The sequence below is a fragment of the Monodelphis domestica genome, chromosome 8 (assembly GCF_027887165.1).
Source record: "Monodelphis domestica isolate mMonDom1 chromosome 8, mMonDom1.pri, whole genome shotgun sequence".
Lineage (NCBI taxonomy): Eukaryota > Metazoa > Chordata > Mammalia > Didelphimorphia > Didelphidae > Monodelphis > Monodelphis domestica.
Genome location: NC_077234.1, coordinates 250,729,459 through 250,749,243, shown reverse-complemented (window position 1 = coordinate 250,749,243; position 19,785 = coordinate 250,729,459). Strand labels below are relative to the sequence as shown.

The 19,785-nt window shown below is 39.4% G+C and overlaps 1 protein-coding gene across 1 annotated transcript in view; it reads left to right on the top strand.

The window, feature by feature from the left end:
• Positions 1–14,444, top strand: part of CHMP2B (charged multivesicular body protein 2B) — a 31,599-nt gene extending 17,155 nt beyond the window's left edge. Inside the window, exons 2-6 of the mRNA XM_001379805.4 lie at positions 4,328–4,419; positions 8,457–8,651; positions 10,785–10,887; positions 12,386–12,492; positions 12,663–14,444. Coding sequence (XP_001379842.2) covers positions 4,328–4,419; positions 8,457–8,651; positions 10,785–10,887; positions 12,386–12,492; positions 12,663–12,776 — 611 coding nt within the window. The 3' untranslated portion in view covers positions 12,777–14,444. The remainder of the gene's footprint in view (positions 1–4,327; positions 4,420–8,456; positions 8,652–10,784; positions 10,888–12,385; positions 12,493–12,662) is intronic.
• Positions 14,445–19,785: the final 5,341 nt, after the last annotated feature.

The window sequence follows — 19,785 nt, the reverse complement described above, 5'->3', positions numbered from 1 at the left end:
CCTTTCTCTTGGGCCCTGATTTTTGCCCCATTTAAGTTCTTTAACATCTGTTCAGATTGTGGAGGATGATCACTGTCTAGTTAGATTTTCTTAAAATTTCTTTTAATAAGTTTTAAAATTTAAGAAATATAGCCTCCAGAGAATATCATCCTTTAATCCAGTTATGCCATGCTGCTGTCATGTTCTTCCTTGCAAATGACTGAATGGGAAAAGAAAAAAAAACTTGAGGTCAAAACACATGTAGATTTATATCCCTAGTCTATTCAATTTTATCATATTTTCATGTCTTTTTTCCCATTAATTTCCAATTATATCCTTCCCTTGCCTCCCATTTGCTCTCCAGTAAGCTCTCCTTTGTAATAAAACTTAAAGAGAACAAAAGTAATTTAGCAAAACTGACTTTTATGTTAAGCTTTCTGACAGCAAATGTAATATTCTACATTTTCTATCTTTGGATAGAAAAACATCTTCTCAAAAGTGCTCCAGACAAAGCTTGGTCATTATGTTGTTTAGTTTCATTTTTGTTCTTATTCTTTCCATTTACATTGTTGTACTATATATATATATATATATATATATATATATATATTTTTTTTTTTTTTTGGTGTTGACTCTGTTTATATAATTTTATGTCTGTTCATCTAAGCCTTCCTATCTTTCTCTGAATTCTTAAAATCTTATCATTTCTTAAGGTACAATAATACTCCATTTCATGAATGTACCACAGTTCATTTAGCCATTCCCCTGTTACTGAATACTAACTTTAATTCCAACTTTTTGCTGCTATTAAAAAGAAGAAAATGTTGCTATGAATATTTTGATATTCAGGTCCTAAAGTCTTTGACCCAGAAGTATACCTTGGCCATACCTCAGCAGCAGATGTCTGAATTAAAAGGATAATGGCATTTTCTTCACTATCATAATTCCAAATTGCTTTCCAGAATGGTTGGACCCATTCACATAATTCACATTTCCATCAACAGTGTAATAATACACAGATCTTTCCAATATCCAGTTTTACTTCCATCCTTTATACTCTTTGCCTGTATGCTGATGTGATGTAAAAGCTTGTACTTCGGGGGCAGCTGGGTAGCTCAGTGGATGGAGAGCCAGGCCTAGAGACAGGAGGTCCTAGGTTCAAATCTAGCCTCAGACATTTCCTAGCTGTGTGGCCCTGGGCAAGTTAGTTAACCCCCATTGCCTAGCCCTTACCACTCTTATGCCTTGGAATCAATACAGTATTGATTCCAAGACGGAAGGTAAGGGTTTAAATAAATAAAACCTAGTACTTGTTTCTCTTACTATTTGGGACAATTTCTCATGTTGTTTACAATTGTTTTTTCTCAAACTAGTAGTTGACATGCTTTGCATACTATTCTATCTTAATCCCATATGGCAGTAATTATCTGTTGATCCTAGATTTCAGACCTTTAGAAATAGGATGTAAAGAATTTCCCCACACAGGATGTTTTTCCTTATCCTAGTTGCATTGATTTTGTTTATGCAAAACTGTTTCGATTTCATGTAAATGGAATTATTTCATCATTTGTAGTCTTCCTGTCCCTTTTTTGGTTCAGAATCCTCCCCTTACTGTAGTTGTAAAAAAGGTAGCTGCAAGTTTTCACCTTTTTTTTTTTTAAATTTTAGATTGTGATACTATTTGGTGTTTATTGAGACCACAACTGGATTCTTCTTTCTTACTTATCTTCTGTATTGCTGCCCCCACCCACCCCCGTTAGGCAGAATAGTGTCTGCTTCCTTTTGTGGGGTTAGTGGAGTTGGGATTAGGCTGAATCTGGAGGAGGGTGACTTGAGTGGGGTCACAATCCTCTAATGGCATGCACTGTGGTGTGTGTTGGGAAGTGGAGATACCAAAGGAGATCTTTTAATATTTAAATTCTTGCATATTATGTCTGTCTTATGTAACATTTCTGTCTGGATTAATACTAGCTCTTCCTAGTTTTGAACAGTACAGGCTGTATCAGTCCATGATCTTTGCAGTAAGTGTTGTAGATTGGAGTGTGGCAGTATTGCAGATTTCATATATTTTAGTCTTTGGCTACCAGTTAAGAAGGTAGGTCAGAATCCAATAGTAAGAGAAGAAATAGGGCTGGAGCATAGACTTATCCCAGCAATTCTATAATAGTTTAGGCTTTCTGTTAAAATATTGGGCAGATGACCCAATCCTATGTTAATACTGATTCATACGAAATTGACTCCAATTCTGCCCCCGAGTGGCGGAGCTTCCCAGGTGAGATCCATAGTCAGTTTAGAGTTCAACCCAATTAGCCACATGTAGGAAAAAAGTGGGCAACGTCCAGATTGTTCTGTGCAGTGGGATGGACCAATCCACAGAGCTCATTCATTTGTATATTCTTTGTACAATAAAAATGGACCATATGAAGTAGGTTCTGAAGTGTTGAAAAGTGGTCTAAATTTCCTGATGCTTTTTCTTGGTACAAAAACTCCATTTTAAACAACACCATTATGTGCGGGGATGTATGATGGAGTCAGACATCAACCTCCAAAGAACCAAGGTTTGGGGAAGCTGCAAGGACATTGTAAACAAGAAACTCTGTAGGAAAAGGAAGGGGTGTCATCAGAGAAATCAGTCTATGTCATGGGGCAGAGGGAGGTGGGGAGACAGAGACAGAGCGACTCCAGTCCTATTAGGAGAGGCCGTTATCATGTCAGTAATTATGAGTACAGGTATATGATCTGTAAGTCAATTTAAAACACTTGTGCACACTCAATTAATTCTTTACTTACAAAGATATGGTTTCAAAATAGTTTGGAGACTGTTGCCATAATCTTCCAAAGGGCTCAACTGATGGATTAATATAGGCCATACATTTTTTTCTTAATCTGACTTGTATAAAACCTGCAATGTACCTTTTGTAAGAGATGAATGAAAATGAAGGAAACAAAATAATAATTAATAATGAATAACATCTTTATTGAATGAAAATGAATATTAAAATCTTAAAATGTAGAGATTTATAATTAGAAGGTATAACAATAATTGAATATATACAAATAAATATACATTCCTTTTTTAAATTTCATTTTAAGTGTTTGACTTGCTTATTAAAAAATAGCATAAATTCAGACTTATTATTTGCATTTATTTTGAAGTTTGAACAAAAAATTTGTATAGTTATACACTTTTGTGTGGTTTCCAAGGAAACCAAGTATAATTTTACATTGAACTCTACAAATTTATGTTTAAGCACTGTTACAAAATAAAAATGTGTATGACAAGGAAATCACTTTAAAAGACTGATATCTATTAATTTAAGGTCGCCAAGGAATTCAGCTATGTAATTCCTAAATGAAAACTCAAGTCAGCAGTCAACCTTTTATGGAGTTTAATTACAAACAGGAGGAAGAAAGGTATTAGAGAGAGAGAGAGAGAGAGGGAGAGAGAAAGGGGAGAGAAGGGAATAGGGCTTAAATACCCCCTCTGTTTAGGCTGGGCCAAAAGGCCCAAGCCCTTAGATAGCTGAGGCAAAGGAAAGAGATCAGTCCCTATCACTCATGTGACCAAAATGGAGAAACAGTCTCAGGGGCCTCCACCTCCAGCTTCCTTCAGAGCAAGCTTCTCAGGGCACCACCTCTCAGAGCAAAAACTCTCCAACCAACCACCTCTAGTCCTCAGACCCCACTATCTTTAAGGAAACCATCCAAGTTCCCTCCCCTCAGTTCTCACATCTACCAATCACTGTCCATGTCTTCCCTGTGCCAATGGTGGCTCTAGCTTAACCCAGGACTGCCCAGAGGTCTGTGGCTTTGCACATGTCTGTTGAAGGTCATATTCTCAAATAATTAAATCTTGATCCTTTGCTACAGCCCTTCCTAAATCCTGTTACCCTGAGTAGGGTGGAGATTGGAATAATTAAATTTTGATCTATGCTGCAGCCTTTTCCATTGTTCAGCAAAAGGTTTCTGTCCTAAAGTAATCTTAAGAAGGGAGGAGAATGACCCTCCCATGCCAATGGGGTTCACATTCCAATAGACTATCAGTAAGAAATTTTTCAAGTATGAAATTTCCCAATGGTGAAATTTCCAACATTTATAAGTCTAAGAAATTTTAAGGTTTACATGTGCAAGTATGTGCCGTCAGTCTCATATCTTTCTTGTTTTTATTTAGAGTTCAAGTTTTTGAGCCTGACTAGTTTTATTATTAAAATGACAGTAGGTGAAGGAAAATCTATGGTCTAATAAAAAGTACAGTTTTTTATTAGTTTCTTGGACTCCGTATTTTAAATAATATTGAAAAAGACTTTACAATTCATAAATTTGGGAATTTTTTTTGTTGTTCTCTTAGATGTAATAAAGGAGCAGAATCGAGAGTTACGAGGTACACAGAGGGCTATAATGAGAGATCGAGCAGCATTAGAAAAACAGGAAAAACAGCTGGTAAGTAGAACATTAAATTTCAGTTTAACTTTTCAGACAAGTTTAGAAATTATCTCCGGGATAATTTGCTAACTAGTGAGACTCAGTGGCAGGTGGCAAGTGATTGACATCATTTCTTAGTCATATCAAGGTCTTCCTGATTTTCTTCCTGCTTATTTTCTCTCCCTTCCACCCTTTACCTCTTATAAAAATTCTGTGTTATATGCAGAATATTAAACACATTTCTATTTTTTTAAGACTTTAATTTAGAATATAATTAACTTCTGGAACTCCTTTTCTTGAAAAATTTCCATTTACCATAGACCTTTTCCTCTTGTATTCCTTCTTTCCATCTTTTTTCTTGTCTGGCACTTTGTGACCTCATTTGGCATTTCCTTGGCAAAGATACTGGAGTAGTTTGCCCTATCCTTTTCCAGCTCATTTTACAGATGAGAAAACTGAGACAAACAAGGTTAAGTGACTTGCCTAAGATCACAGAGCTAGTAAGTGTCTGAGGGCAAATTTGAACTTGGGAAGAAGAGTCTTCTGGACTCCAGACCCAATACTCTATCCACTGTGTCACCTAGCTGTCTTGAACTCAAAGAAATTCTTCTTTCCTGCCTTCCCTGCCCCACTAATTCTACCCTCCTTATACCCCCCCCCCAAAAAAAAAAGAAAGAAAGAATGAAGACACTGCATTTCTCGATAGTGTTCACTGTCCTGGATGACCCCTAGACCCTGGCACACTGGACAAAGACCATGCATACTCTACTTCTGACTGCCACTTCCAGACTCTTCTGTTTAACTCCCCCCCCCCCCTTTTCTGAGCTTTCATCCAGGTAAACCAACCTATCCCAAAACGTGTAGCAGAAGATCATTTTCTTTCTTTTTAAGAAATTCAGTCCCTATGTGGCTCAGAGTCTTCCTGTCTCTCCAGCCCCTGCCTTTGTATTGGTGGCTCCCAGGTACATGGTGATGCCCCTTCCAGCACTCTGGCCTCTCGGCTTTTCATTGCATTTATATAGCCTGTTCCAGCCAAATTACCTTTCTTGTTGTTCCCTAAATGTGATTTTCCATTTTTCATTTCTGTGCCTTTGCTCACACTGTGGCCTATGATTGGAAGGTACTTCTGGCTTGCACAAACCTCCTAGAATTCCTCGTTTCCTTCCAGGTTGGCTCAGGAGCCTGCTACTATGGGACATCTTTTCCAGATTCCCTTAGCTATTAATCATCTTTCTCTTCCCAAGTTTTGGGTGTTTGTTTTTGCATAAACTTAACTGTTTACATCTCGTATCCTCCACCAAAGACTGTAAATGGGAAATAAGGAGTGTTTGTTTTCTCTTTACACCTAGGAGAGTACCTTGCAGTCAGACTGTGAGTTAATCAGTCTTCTATGTGCCAGACACCGTACTGAACCCCGGGGATACAAACGAAAAAGAGCAAACAGTTCCAATTTATAAGTCCTGTCTAATTGGGGATGAAAAGGCATGTAAATATAAACAGAATAAGCACAAAAGCATGTGAGGTGGGTAAATGCAGTTTAGATAAGGCACTGCCTTTGGAACTAGACTTTGGAGAGATTCTCTGCCTTAGATCCTGCTAGTGAAAAGGCCTGGAGTGGGGAGTGAAAGAGTATTTGGTGTGAGGGACTGAGGCTAGTTTGTCTTGGTTTTTCTGCTTGGAGGGAACTGGCATCTATGAGAGTGGAAAGAAAGGTGAGTTTCTAGATAAATTTAGTTTAATGTTTAGTTAAAGTTAAGGCAAATTAATGAAAAAACATTTAAAATTAAATTAAAAGAGATTGTTCATCTCTTCAGCAGACAAATTTGCTCAGCACTGTAAATCTTGAAATCTCTCAGACTTGTGAATGTTAAAAATTTCCCCATCAGGGAATTCTTAATTGAAACAAATTCCCTACTGAGAAACATTCCCCATTTTGATGTGAGAACTCGCCAGGATCAGAAATGGAAGGACCTCTACTCCACCCGTACTTAAGAATGCTTTAGGGCAGAAAACTCCTTGCTAAACAAAGAAAGTACTTGGATCCATGCTTATGGTGGGGCAAGGAGTTCTTTGAGCCAGGCCTGTTTTTAGAATTGATACAATGGGATGCTAGGTACCTAAAAGGGTCGGGCAAGTTTTCTTTTGATGAGATTAGTTGACTCAGCTGTGTTTTCTCTCCAGACTTAGTGAGGAGATTGGTCAACTTAGCAGGAATTTAGATGGGCAGTCCTTTGGAAAGCGTCTACAGTGATTGGTAGATGTAGGGACTTAGGGGAGGTGACATGGGAGAAAACCCCCTATATAAGAAAAAGCAGAATCTCTTGAGGATATCCTTTTGGAGAAATCCTTTTGGAGGATCTCTGATGGGGATCGCTTGGGAAGAATCTCTTGAGAGAGGCTCTGGAGAAGGGAAGCTCTTGGAGGACAATCTCAAAGGAGGTCTCGCTGGAGCTCCTCTAAGGGGACTCTGTCCCTCTGGGGGCTCTGGAGGGAGGCCCTTTGGAACAGTCTCTGGCTGGAAGGCTCTCTGGTGAAGTCAGCTGAGATGGAGCTGGCCTGGTGTCACTAGAATCCTTGTTTAGGCAGACCTTGTGGTGAGTGTTAAAAGACTGACTGACTGATTCTCTCTCTTAAAACTCAGGTCTAGGCCATATTGGCTTGAGGCCCTTCATACTTATTCCTTTCTTACTTTCTCTCTCTCTTTCTTTGATTACTCATTGTATTGTTAATTTAAAATCTCTATAAAACCCAGTTGACTTGGGTATTTGAATAATTGGGAATATTTCCCTGGCGACCACCTTATATTTGATTTAAAAACCAAGACTGTAGTGAAACATTTTCTGCGGTCAAATTTACTCACCCTCTCTTATATCTATCACAATTTATATCTTCCACCATTTTAACTCACTACAGTTTAAGACCTCAACCATTTTAAATCTCACAGCACATAGATTTTTGTTCCTAAAACCTTTGGCTGATAATTCCTTGATTTGCATAGGATCAAAAGAAAACTTGCTAAGCAGTTTGATTCTTTGTGCATATTAATAACTGTTTGAATGATAGAAAAGTATTTATAAAATGGGACATTATAAGTATTTCAGAATAAAAAGGGTGGTTAAAATGTCTTTACTTTGGTTAATATATAATTCATTGCATTCTTTGGACAAGTCGTCAAGTACCTGCTGTGTGAGACTTGAAGGGAACAAAGACACAACATAACAGAGTCTTTTTTCTTAGGAGTTTGGCACGTGCCCCCAAAATTAAGGACAACATATAGACAAAGTTGATGTGTCCAGCTCAGCAGAGACAGTTTAGGGTCCCCAAAGGCTTTTGGCCTTCCGGCTTCAGGCCTCCTCCTCCACACAAGTACTTCATCCAGGAAAGAAAGCTTTCTCATTCTGAGGGACAGTCTGTTAACGATAGAGTGGGGGCTTCAGAAGGCACCAGGGCAGGGAGCGTAGAACAAGAGAAAGGGGAGCAGGGTGGCTGCCATGGAGGGATATGAGAGCATGTCAGGATGGCCAGCAAAGAAGGACTTGGCCCAAGCTTTGCCCTTTAATTCACATCAAAGTCAACGGAGTCCTGGGCCCTGGCTTGTCATTGAGGAGTCTACTCTTCTGCCAACTCAGCCTCCTCCCAAGTCTCTCCCCAGGGTGGGGGGCGCCCAGCAAAGGCTTTGCTCCTGGGCCAGTGCTAGGTCACGAGGGAAGAGGTGACCGTCTTGTAGAGACACCTGGTTCTTATTCTTGTAGCAATAATACTACAAATTACCTGCCTTTCTTCTCTGCCATTTTGTAACCCTAATCTTGGCACCTGTTCTGCCCTTTCCCAGAATTCCTTCTGGGCAGTGTCCAGGGCTGGACGTGTACAGGGGCTGCTGGGAGTCTCTGTAAAACTAGCATTTTTGTTTTCCAAATAAAGTAATAGTGAGACTGATGACCTTCTCCCGTCACTTTGACAGCTCGCTCCGTCCTGCTCTGTTGAGAGATGGGCGAGCTGTATGCTGTGTGCCTTGTGTTGAAAACAATCTGTTTTTTCTCTTCCCTAAAATATAGGAATTAGAAATTAAGAAAATGGCCAAGATTGGTAACAAAGAAGCCTGCAGAGTTTTGGCTAAACAGCTTGTGCAACTGAGGAAACAGAAAACTAGAACTTTTGCTGTAAGTTCAAAAGTCACTTCTATGTCTACCCAGACTAAAGTCATGAACTCTCAGATGAAGATGGCTGGAGCCATGTCAACTACGGCCAAAGTAAGTGCGTCCTCGCCCTCGTTTGTTGTTGTCAAGACCCGCTCCTAAAGGCCGGGCAGTGCCTGAGGGGCCCAGCGGAGTAACGATCCCTGCGAAGCCCAGAGCCGTTCAAATGGGACCCTGCCTGGTGTTTATTCTGTAGACTGGACCACGATTTAGGGGTGTCTTTGTTGGCTTCTTTCTTTGAGGCTTGGAGGGAACCATGAAAACCTTCCGGAGGGAGTTTATAGGTTTCTGCTTAAGATTGCTAGAAACTTGGATTCTGTAGGAGAGAGCCCATCTGGGGCCAACCCACTGGCTTCCCTCCCCCCAAAGACAGGGAGGACGACTCCCAGCTCGCCTCTTTGGGGCAGCTCCATTACAAAGTCTCCACCTGGGATAGCCAGGGGAGGGCCCTGGGATGTCCGGATAAGGCTCACCAGAAGGAAGACGCATCTAGGCGTTGGCAATCCTGTCATCTCTCCGGTGGGTCCTTTGGGGAAAAAGGAGGCTAGTCATGAGACTCCTTTGTTGCCAGGCCTCAGAGAACTGCCTCAGTCTAGCCTCTGTTGAACTCCAGCCACTTGACTTTTCACATGAGTGTCCTTATCACTTATGGTATTATATCTTATACCAACATAAGAATATTCATTAAATAGGAGTGTTTGTCAAATCATTAATAATAGATTAAACCTTCAAAGATTATTTTTGCTATACAGATGTGAAAGTGAGTATTTAGCATCCATTATTGCACATTTTCGTTCAGATTTCCATTTTCTCAAAACTAGGAGAATCCTAATGGAACTCCTGACTGTGGTGTGCAAAAGCGGCCGTGGAGTTTGGAAGGCTTTGCCTTCAGAATGAAAATTGTAGGCAGGTGCTGACAAATCAGGCACGCTTTGAGTATCCGCCTAATGAGGGAGCCACCCATCTCTTGTCTAACGGTCAGCCTGAGTGGGGAGACTGTTGGACGCAGAAGCTGTCAGACCGCCAGCCAAGCGCTGGCTGGGCTGTGGTTAGCCTCTGGTAGAACGCTGTCCACAGTTCTGAGGTCAGAGAACGCTGACCGTATCCAAGTTCTTTTGTTGCATTCGACAGAAAATGGCTAGTGTCATGTCATTGAATTGTGGCCATCCGTCACTTCCTGTAGTGAGACGCCTCTCGGTTTCCAGGAGCCGGTGGTGCCCGTATTCGGTCGTGTGTTACTCATTGAACCGTTCGGTGCTTCTTCTTAAAGCCCTGTCTTCTAGTCACCTGACACGTGCCAAATTACTGCCCTTTAAGAACCCTTGTGATAGGCTCTGTAGGAAGTAGAGCTTGGAGATCAGTGTGGAGGCTTCTGTGAATAATTAGACTCCCAGATGTACCAGGGATTGCTACAGGCAGTCAGTGGGAGGTGCCCTGTTGGCCCCCGCGGCTAGGGAACTGTCATAGACAGTCTGAGCCTGGAGCAGAGAAGATAGTGCAAAAGAGCGGGAAAGCACTCAAGTGTGACTTTGAGGGGGCTTGGGGAGTGGGAAGAGCTGAAATGAGACGCCACACTGGGATATTCAGAGAGATGGAAGATCCAGACTGCCCGGTCACCGACCGAGCCGTAGGGACCGTGCGGTGCTCATCTCTAGGTCCTCTTGGAGAAGCTTCCACGCCACCAAACTGAAGCAGGGTGGCCATGTGGGTGTCCACCGGACGGACCCTTCACATGTGTCGTCGTCCTTTAATGAGAGGCGTCGGAGTAGCTTTCATCGTCATGTTTAGCACCCCGACATTCCCCAGCACAACCTTTTGCAGACTTTCTCTCTGAGCGGTGGGCCTAAGAACTTAGAGCCTGTTTCTGAGGAAGAAATTCAGTGTTCACCCGCTTTTATAGGCCAGGATGGTCAGAATTGTTCCATTTCCCTGTTTGCCGGGGTGCTTTGGCTATCATTCGGGGAGAGCGCCCGCGCTCGGTCTGCTTAAAGCGGCCGCTACACAGATGTTTCCCGTATTGAAGTCTTTCATTCTGCGAGCATTCTTAAACCCCTGTGTGCGGTTCTGGAAGGCTGCATGAGCTTATCCGCATAGAAAATGGCAGCCCACTCTACTCTCTTTGGCCTTATTTTCATGTGGAATTTTCATGACTATGCAAATAACACCTATCCCGTCTCATTTTGAAAGACAATGCAGGCAGTTAACAAGAAGATGGATCCACAAAAGACATTGCAGACAATGCAAAATTTCCAGAAGGAAAACATGAAAATGGAAATGACTGAAGAAATGAGTAAGTTTAATATAATTTATAGTGTTGGCGTTATTTACAGATTTGAGCTGTGAATTTTCCAAGCTTTTAAACAATTTCAGTTTTTAAAACTATAACCAAAACTGCTTTTCATAACTGAATTTTGATGGGAAAAAAAAGGTTAAACAAGATTTGCATTTTATTGTAATGTTATACTTGGCAGTGTGTGAAACTCACAAATCCACATGTTTTTAATATTGAAAAATGTTACTTTGTGTTCCTATACGTATACGTGTAGTCTTATTTTAATTCCCTTAAACTAAACTGCTAAAAGTGTTGAATTATTATCGATACTACTAAGTCACCCATTCTTACGTTCTGTGTCTGGGGGTCATTTCTCTCTGTAAGATTTTAAAAGTAGGTTATGAATATTTTCAAAAACTCTAAAGTTCTTTATGTCAGCTTCTCTTTAATGCCTTTGAGTATTGTAATCTGATTTGGTTAGTGAATTTTTAATTGCTACAGAATTGTCGATTTATCTAATGATCAGGATATCTAATATGTTGGGGTAATTTTCAGTGATGGCACAGGTGTTCGCAGGCCTTATCAGAGGAATTAACTTTTCCATTAAGCTATAATGAAAGGAATCCTATAAAACTGTTGATGTATTTAAAATTCATAACATTTTTGTTTATTTCATTTTTGTGGAAGTATCTTTCCTTTCTTATTCCCCCAAAAGACTTTTTTTTAATTTATAAATCTCTTTGAAAAATATGACATTGATCAAAATTTCCCAACATAGTGAGTCAATATTTGTATTTCCATCTTTAGTATTGGCTCCGATTTATCATTTCAAATGCTAGTTTTAACACCCAAACTCTCCTAGAAGAACAAGATCCTTAGAAAGAGTTGATGTTTCTTAGAGCTAATTTAAGGCCTGGCTCACAAGAAAGCATTCCTAAAAGCTTTTTCCTGCATCTCTGCCTAGCAGTTAGTGTAGTTCTGCATTTCAAATGGAAAATTATTTTTACATGATTTGGACTAAATGTGTATTTTAACATTAAATTTCATGATAATTTTACTGAAGTTAGAAAAATATTTCTAATAATTAACGGAACAAATCACAAAGTAAGGATATTTGGGGAAGTTGGATTGAATCATCTCTCAAGTTCCCCAAATTTTAATTTTTTTTTTTACTTTTACTATATTTTCCTCTGAGTAGCTAATTATTTTTAGAATATTGTCATTTCTAAACCATAAGCTTAAGCAAGACAGTTCCCCTCTATTGATGGGCACTGAAAACAGAGGAAAGAAAGGGAAGACTGGTAGGGACACCATCTATCCTAAGTTTGGTCCTTTGAAAATACACTTACTTGGGAACCCCATTGGCTTTTGGGTACTAGTTCAGAGCTTAACAGTTCACTTAGATTATTTTACTGTAACACAGTAAAATGTGTAGGACTGGATTATTTATCTTCTAAATATAATTGATGTGGGTACCTAGCCGTTGAGAATAACCACTTTTTCGCTCTTTTCTAAGTCAATGATACACTGGATGACATTTTTGATGGATCTGATGATGAAGAAGAAAGCCAGGATATTGTGAACCAGGTGCTTGATGAAATTGGAATTGAAATCTCTGGAAAGGTATGGGAATATTCTCATCAAACATAGTGTCGTTTTTAATTTTCTGTATTTGTAAGTAATTATGTAGTCATTTCAGAAATGCCATGAACCATCTTATCTCTTCATATTGTTTTAGATGTCAGTCAAACTTGATAATCAGCATTTTTCTCCTTTTTCTTTTTTTTAAATAGATGGCCAAAGCACCATCAGCCGCCCGAGGCTTACCATCTGCATCCACATCAAAAGCATCGACGATCTCTGATGAAGAGATTGAACGGCAACTTAAAGCGTTGGGCGTAGATTAGTTGGAATTTATTTATGATGTGTATTAATGACTTACAATCAGCATAAAACTGGCACAGTGTAGATTTTTTTTACAAAATGTATTTATTTTTCAGACAAGGCAGTCAATGAAGTTTCAATCCACATCTTGTTTTAAATCTTTTTGCCAAAGAATGAAAAGAAAAGAGTTTGAATCTTAATTACCAAATACTTTGAAATGATTATTCTAAAACTCTTATTGCATGGTATTCTAGTTTAAGATTCTGTTAAGGTTAGTGCCAGATCACATTTGCATTCTAAGTCCTTTTGCCCCGTGTCGAGAAAAGGCACTAAGCATCAACATGAAGAATTTCAAAAAATTCAGTTGACAAGAGGCCTGCATTTGCTGCTTATATTTTGAACCATAGCCACAAGGATTCCAACTATCAAAATGATATTGAAAATGGGGTGAAAGTGAAGTCCTCTTTTGATAATAACTTTTAAAAACATTCTTGGCACCTGCCTTAAATACTTGCAGTACAAAAATATTGTGCAGATCTTTAAATCATTAGTGAGAAACTTGAATTATCAATTTAAAACTATAATTAAAATCCAGTTTGAGAATTCTCCAGGTGTCCTATCTGGGATCGATGATTTTACTTGATTAGTTTGTGAATGGACCCAATATTAAGGAGACCTGGGTTCTATACCCAGCTCTAACCCTTGTGTGGCTTTGGAAAAGCCACTGACCCTTTCAGGACCTCAGTTTCTTCAGCTGTAAAATGAGAGGGTCTCTACAAAACAATTTGCAAAAGGTCTCTTCGAGCTCTAAAACTTTTACAAAAAGCATTGAAAGGCACTGATTTTATTTTACACTAATAATGTAACAATTGGTTGATCCCTGAAAGAACTATTGTGCCTTTCTCTGTATGAAATGTACTCTTATTGTCCACAATCTTATGAACTGTATTCATCCTTAGACTGAAGTTAATCTACAGATGCCATTGTGTCTACTATTAAGCACTACTACTAAAAGGATAATATTAAACATTGCAATTTTAAAGCAAAACTCATTGAAATTTTTGTAAATAAATTTTTGTCAGAAAATTGCTGCCTAAAAAGTGTATTAATATACTATGCTGTATTTTTATAAGCTAGAAATGCTGCGGTATCTAATGTATATATATATATAGGGAAAATTGAACAGAAATAAGTTCCTAGTCCTTGTGTTAATTTAGTATCATTCTTTAAAACAATTTTATGGTAGAAAATGTATTTAACCCTTTTCCCCTCAGAATTTATCACCATAAACTAGAAGAGACCAAGGTTAAGTCATCTGAAAAGTTGGGAATTGTTTACTAGTAGGATGATAAAATAAACCCTGAAAAAAAGAGGGTAGTTCGGGACAAATGCTCCTGAAGGACTGGTGGGCAGGAAGGGGGGTTGGGCTCCTATACCTACATACAGAGAGCTGCACTTTGGTTTAGGGTTTGATGATGGGAAGTCCTTAGTTCACATAGCTTTCCTGAACATTAAAAGCGCATTTCAGTCTTCATGGAATACCCAAACAAAAAAAGAAAGAAAGAAAAAGAAAACACGTCCACTCTTTGGTGCTCTTGAGTGTAAAGAATAGTGCGAACTGTGTTTACTTCCTTTCCACTCCTTTTTATAAATTATTTTGTTTTTTAAATCCAATAAAGGCTTCATTCCTAGATGTCTTTCTTCTTTATATTTCACAGTAAATACTGGATGTTTGCTAACGGCAGAATTGCTGCCTGGTGTTTATTATTTTCAAATAAAAGGTTAAGTTGCCGTTATTAGAATTGGAGAGACTAAAACACACTGCCGGAGCTGCCTTTGCAATTATGAAGCTCTCTCTGTATACACCCATAAGCCTGTGTCAATGCATGTTTTATACCAGGTAGGCGCACACGTGTGTTTTGGACAGCCCTATATTTGTACATAATTGTATGTAGACGCGTGTGTAGAAACATAAAAGCGGAGCAAGCGCGTGTGTGTACAGCGCAAGGAGTAGCTGGTCTCGGTTCCTGTGACCGAGGCAAATGGCGCCATCTCCCCGCGCCCCCCCAGCCTCTGCGACTAAGCCACCGAAAGCAGACGCCCGGGAAGTCTCGCCTGCTTTGTGCTGCCTAAAATGCTCTTGTATTGGAGCAAAGGTTTTTACCCTAAATTTCCAGCTAAAGGACTTCAGATACTCATGAACTTGTTTGGACCAAAAGGCAGAGCATTACCTACTCACTTTCAATAGCAGCAGTCCCACTCAGGCTCGGTTCTGCGTTCAAATCCCATCTTCCCGTCTTTCTTGAACCCACTCCTTTTTTATTTCATTGATTTGCCAAACCCCCCAATGAGCTCAGTTTGCTTTACCCTCCAGGGATTCCGCTTTGCCTGACCACTGCCCTCTCCTCCCCTCCCCCTCCCAGAGCAGATAAGCAGGTCCGCTGTTTACAAGAATGTTGTCACTTGATACCTATTTCCCTGGCACGCATTTTTGCAGTAGAGCCATTTTTAAGAATCACGAACCCACGTAAACAGGGAGGAGGCGTCTGCTTCTTTTGCGCTTCTACGCCCGCAGTTCTCTCCCTCCGTGGGGACGGCGGTCTTTCTCCTACCTGCTCGGTGCGTTGCTGCGAGTGGCCGCAGTGTTCCACTTCTGGGTGCCACGTTCTGGGCTCTGCTTCCGTTCATGGAGGCTCTCCCGCCTCTACGGCGCCCGAGCGCTCCGTAGCCATCACCTACCACGTGTTCAGCCACTGCCCAATCAGGGACGCCCTCTCGTTTTCCAGTGGTTTCCCTACAAAGTGCCGCTCGGAACACTTCTGTACCAGCCCCTTTTCACTTCTTTGGGGTGCAAAGCCAGCCGCGGCGTGCGGGATCCAAGGCATCGCCCTTCGGAAGTTCTCTGGGCATCGTCCAGTTCCCTCCAGGGTTGCGTAGATCGCGACAGCGGAGTCTTCGCGTGCCAGTTTTGCCACGTCCCCGGAGGACCCACTCCCTGAGCGTCGGTCTTCCTTTCCACCCACGCACTACACACTACCTAAAATACCCACGCAGACCCCCTAGCTATCCACATTAGACTTGACGTTGGTAGCGCATTAAATTCTCCAAAGGTTTGTTGAAGGCCACCCAGCAGCACGCGTGACCATTAACGGGCAAAAAGGCAGAGAAGGTTGAGGCAATGAGTGATCTTCAGGGAAGGCGTTCGGGGCTTTTACCCTGATAGGTTATTCTTCGGCAAAGGCACACAATAACCACGCCACCAAATGGTATTAATTAGATTAAGACTATAGGAACTTAAACCTTAAAACAATCAGCAAGACACCCCGGAAGCTGGAAGCTGCACGAGCTCTATCAGGCTCCGGAAGTGGAAGCTGTGTGAGTGGGCAGAAGCGGAGCTATGCTTTTAATAGCATCATTCCTCTAGAAAACACGGACGGGTCTATTTACAGAGCGAACGAGTTAGGAGGCAAAACTTCAAGGGAAAGCCACAGCCTATTTGCAGGAGAGAAAAAGTACTCCTTGGTGTTTTGGGACAAGAGAAAGAAGGAAAAAGCAGACATTTCCCCAAAGTGACTTTAAATCTACTTATTTGGACTAAGCGCCCTCCCTGTGACAATCCTTCAGGGACAGCCTTCTAAACGAGGAGTCCAGGGTCAGCTTCAAACAATCTGCTTAAAAACTAGGGCTAAGGTTTCATCCCCTGCAGTTTGGCTTCTCCGTGCTGAAAAATGGCCAGGGCAGGCTGGAAAAATCCCCATTCGGTGGGGGGAGGGCGGTTGAAAGGGTTGGGGAATCCGCCCTTCCAGGGGAGGAAGGACTGGAATGGCAGGTGGGTCTGGTTGCAGCCCGTGGAAGGACTGGAGCCTGGGCAGGTACAGCTCAGGCTGAAGAGTGGAGCAGCAGTGGTGGGCTGGGTAGCCAGCGAAAAACATTCCAACTTAACTGAAAATCTCTCTTAAAAATAGTTGAGAATTCTATCCTGTCATGGCAAGCCATAAATAAATATTAAAATTCACATACAATAATGCAAGTGTTATATTTATAAGATTTATTAATAATAATTAAATAAAACTTACACCTAACTCAGCTGGGGTCACGAGAAGAGAGAGCAAAGGAGGAGTCACAGCCAACTTAAATACAATCATGTAAATGCAAAGATGCGGGAAAAGGGAAAAGGATTTAGGTAATACAGAAAGGAATTGGGGGTAATGTAATTTTTAGGGGTTCAAGAATTTCCAACCCTACAGTAGATAGATTCCTAAATATTTTATATTGTCTAGGGTGATTTTAAATAGAATTACTTTTTCTAACTCTTGCTGCTGAGCTGTGTTGGAAATATATAGACATGCTGATGACTTATGTGGGTTTATTTTGTATCCTGCAACTTTGCTAAAGTTGTTGATTATTTCCACTAGCTTTTCAGTTGATCCTCTAGGATTCTTTCAGTAGAACATCATATCATCTGCAAAGGGCGATAGTTTGTTCTCCTCATGGCCAATTTTAATGCCTTCCATTTCTTTTTCTTCTGATGCTACTGTTAGTGTTTCTAGTTCAACATTCAATAAAAGAGGTGATGATGGGCATCCTTGCTTCACTCCTGATCTTATTGAGAAGGCATCTAATTTATCTCCATTGTAGATGATGCTTGATGATGGTTTTAAATATATACTCTATTATTTTTAGGAAAGGCCTGTGAATCTTAAAACTGCTCAGACTCTACCTTAGAACATTTGGTTAAGGCTATTCCCTTATTGTAACAAATGGAGGTACTTGATCAGGAATGTATTGGGAACTTTAAAATTACTCCATCCTGCTCAGACAGTGCCTTAGGGTAAGATAAAGTTGTAAACTCCTTACTGAACAATGAAAAGTCCCCAACTCATACTTATAGTAAAGCTAGAACCTTAAGCTAGGTCCATTTTTAGATCTAATAAAAATGGGTACTAAGTACCTATAAAGGTTAAATTAATCACTAAAAGGTCAAGCAACTTACAAAGGGCAAGCTTAGCAAGAGGTGTGAAGTTTTAGTCTACTCAGGGAAGGTGATAACAAAAGAAGATGTGAATTAAGAATAGACAGTCCTGTGGAAAACGTCTACTGTGATTGGTAGATGTGAAAATTTAGGGGAGGTGACATAAGAGAAATTTCTCTTTAAAAGGAGCTGTCTGAAATCAGTTCAGGAAATTTCGCAGTTGGAGTTTTGGAGTTAGTGTGGAGGAACTGGCTCTCTGAACTTAGTTGGAGTTTTGCTTGGGACAAAATCTTGTGGTGAGTGGATAAAAGACTGACTAGTCTCTTCATTTGTATTAATTCCTTCATTTGTATTAATTATAATCTCCATAAAACCCAGCTGACTTGGGTATTTTCATATTTTGAATTTTTCCCATGGCGACCACTTATTTTTGATTTAAATCAAGACACTAAAAATTATCTTTACAGTTTTGGCAATTCACAGTCCTGAAACCCACATTTTCACAGTCACAGGCCCTTCTATTCTTATACTTTCCAGTGTTTTCAATAGAAATGAGTATTGTATTTTGTCAAAGGCTTTTTCTGTATCTATTGAGATAATTATATGATTTTTGTTGGCTTGGTTGTTGATATTGTCAATCATGTGGATGGTTTTTCTAATATTAAACAATCCTTGGATTCCTGGTATAAATCTTACCTACTCATATTGAATAACCCTCGTGATCACTTGCTGGAGTATTTTTGCTAGTATTCTATTTAAGATTTTTGCATCTATGTTCATTAAGGAGATTGGTCTATAGTTTTCTTTCTCTGTTTTTGGTTTGCCTGGCTTTGGAATAAGTATCATATTTGTGTCATAGAGTTGCTAAAACTCCTTCTTTGCTTATTTTGTCAAATAGTTTGTATAGTATTGGGGATTAGTTGTTCTTTAAATGGTTGATAGAATTCACTTGTGAATCCATCTGGCCATGGGGGTTTTTTCTAAAGGAGTTCTTTGATGGCTTGTTCAATTTCTTTTTCTGATATGGGATTATTTAAGTATTCTATTTCCTCTTCTGTTAATCTAGTCAATTTATATTTTTGTAAATATTTATCCACATCAATTAGATTGTCATATTTGTTGCCTTATAACTGAACAAAATAGTTCCTAATAATTACCTTAATTTCCTCTTCATTAGAGGTGAGGCCACTGTTTTCAACTTTGATACTGTTAATTTTATTTTCCTCTTTCTTTTTTTAATTTTATTAATCAGAACTTTATCTATTTTATTTGTTTTTTCAAAGTACCAGCACCTAGTCTTATTTATTAATTCAATAGTTCTTTTACTTTCAATTTTATTCATTTCTCCTTTAATATTTAGGATTTTCAATTTAATTTTTATCTGGGGATTTAAAATTTGTTCTGTTTCTAGTTGTTGTTTTTTTAAATTTGCATGCCCAATTAATTGACCCATTCCCTCTCTGATTTGTTGATATATGTACTCAGGTACATGAATTTTCCCCCGAGTACTGCTTTGTTAGCATCCTATAAATTTTGATATGATATCTATTCATTGTCATTCTCTTCAATGAAATTATTAATTGTTTCTATGATTTGTTCTTTAACCAAGCAATTTTTGGAGAATCATATTATTTCATTTCCAATTTTTTATTTGTCTCTCCATGTACCCTTATTAATTAGAATTTTTATTGCATTATGAACTGAATAGGTTGCATTTATTATTTCTGCTTTTTTTTTGCATTTGTTTGCAATGTTTTTATGCCCTAGTACATAGTCAATCTCCATGAACTGCTGAAAAGGTGCATTCCTTTTATCCCTATTTATTTTTTCTCTATCTAATTTTTCTATGATTTCATTCACATCTCTTATTTCTTTCTTATTTATTTTTTGGTTTAATTTATCCCAGATCTGATAGAGGAAGGTTCAGGTCTACCACTAATATAGTTTTGCTATATTTCCTCCTTTAGCTCCATTAGTTTCTCCTTTAAAAATCTGGATGCTATACCATTTGGTTTCCACATGTTGAGTACTGCTATTTCCTCATTTTAATAAGATCTATT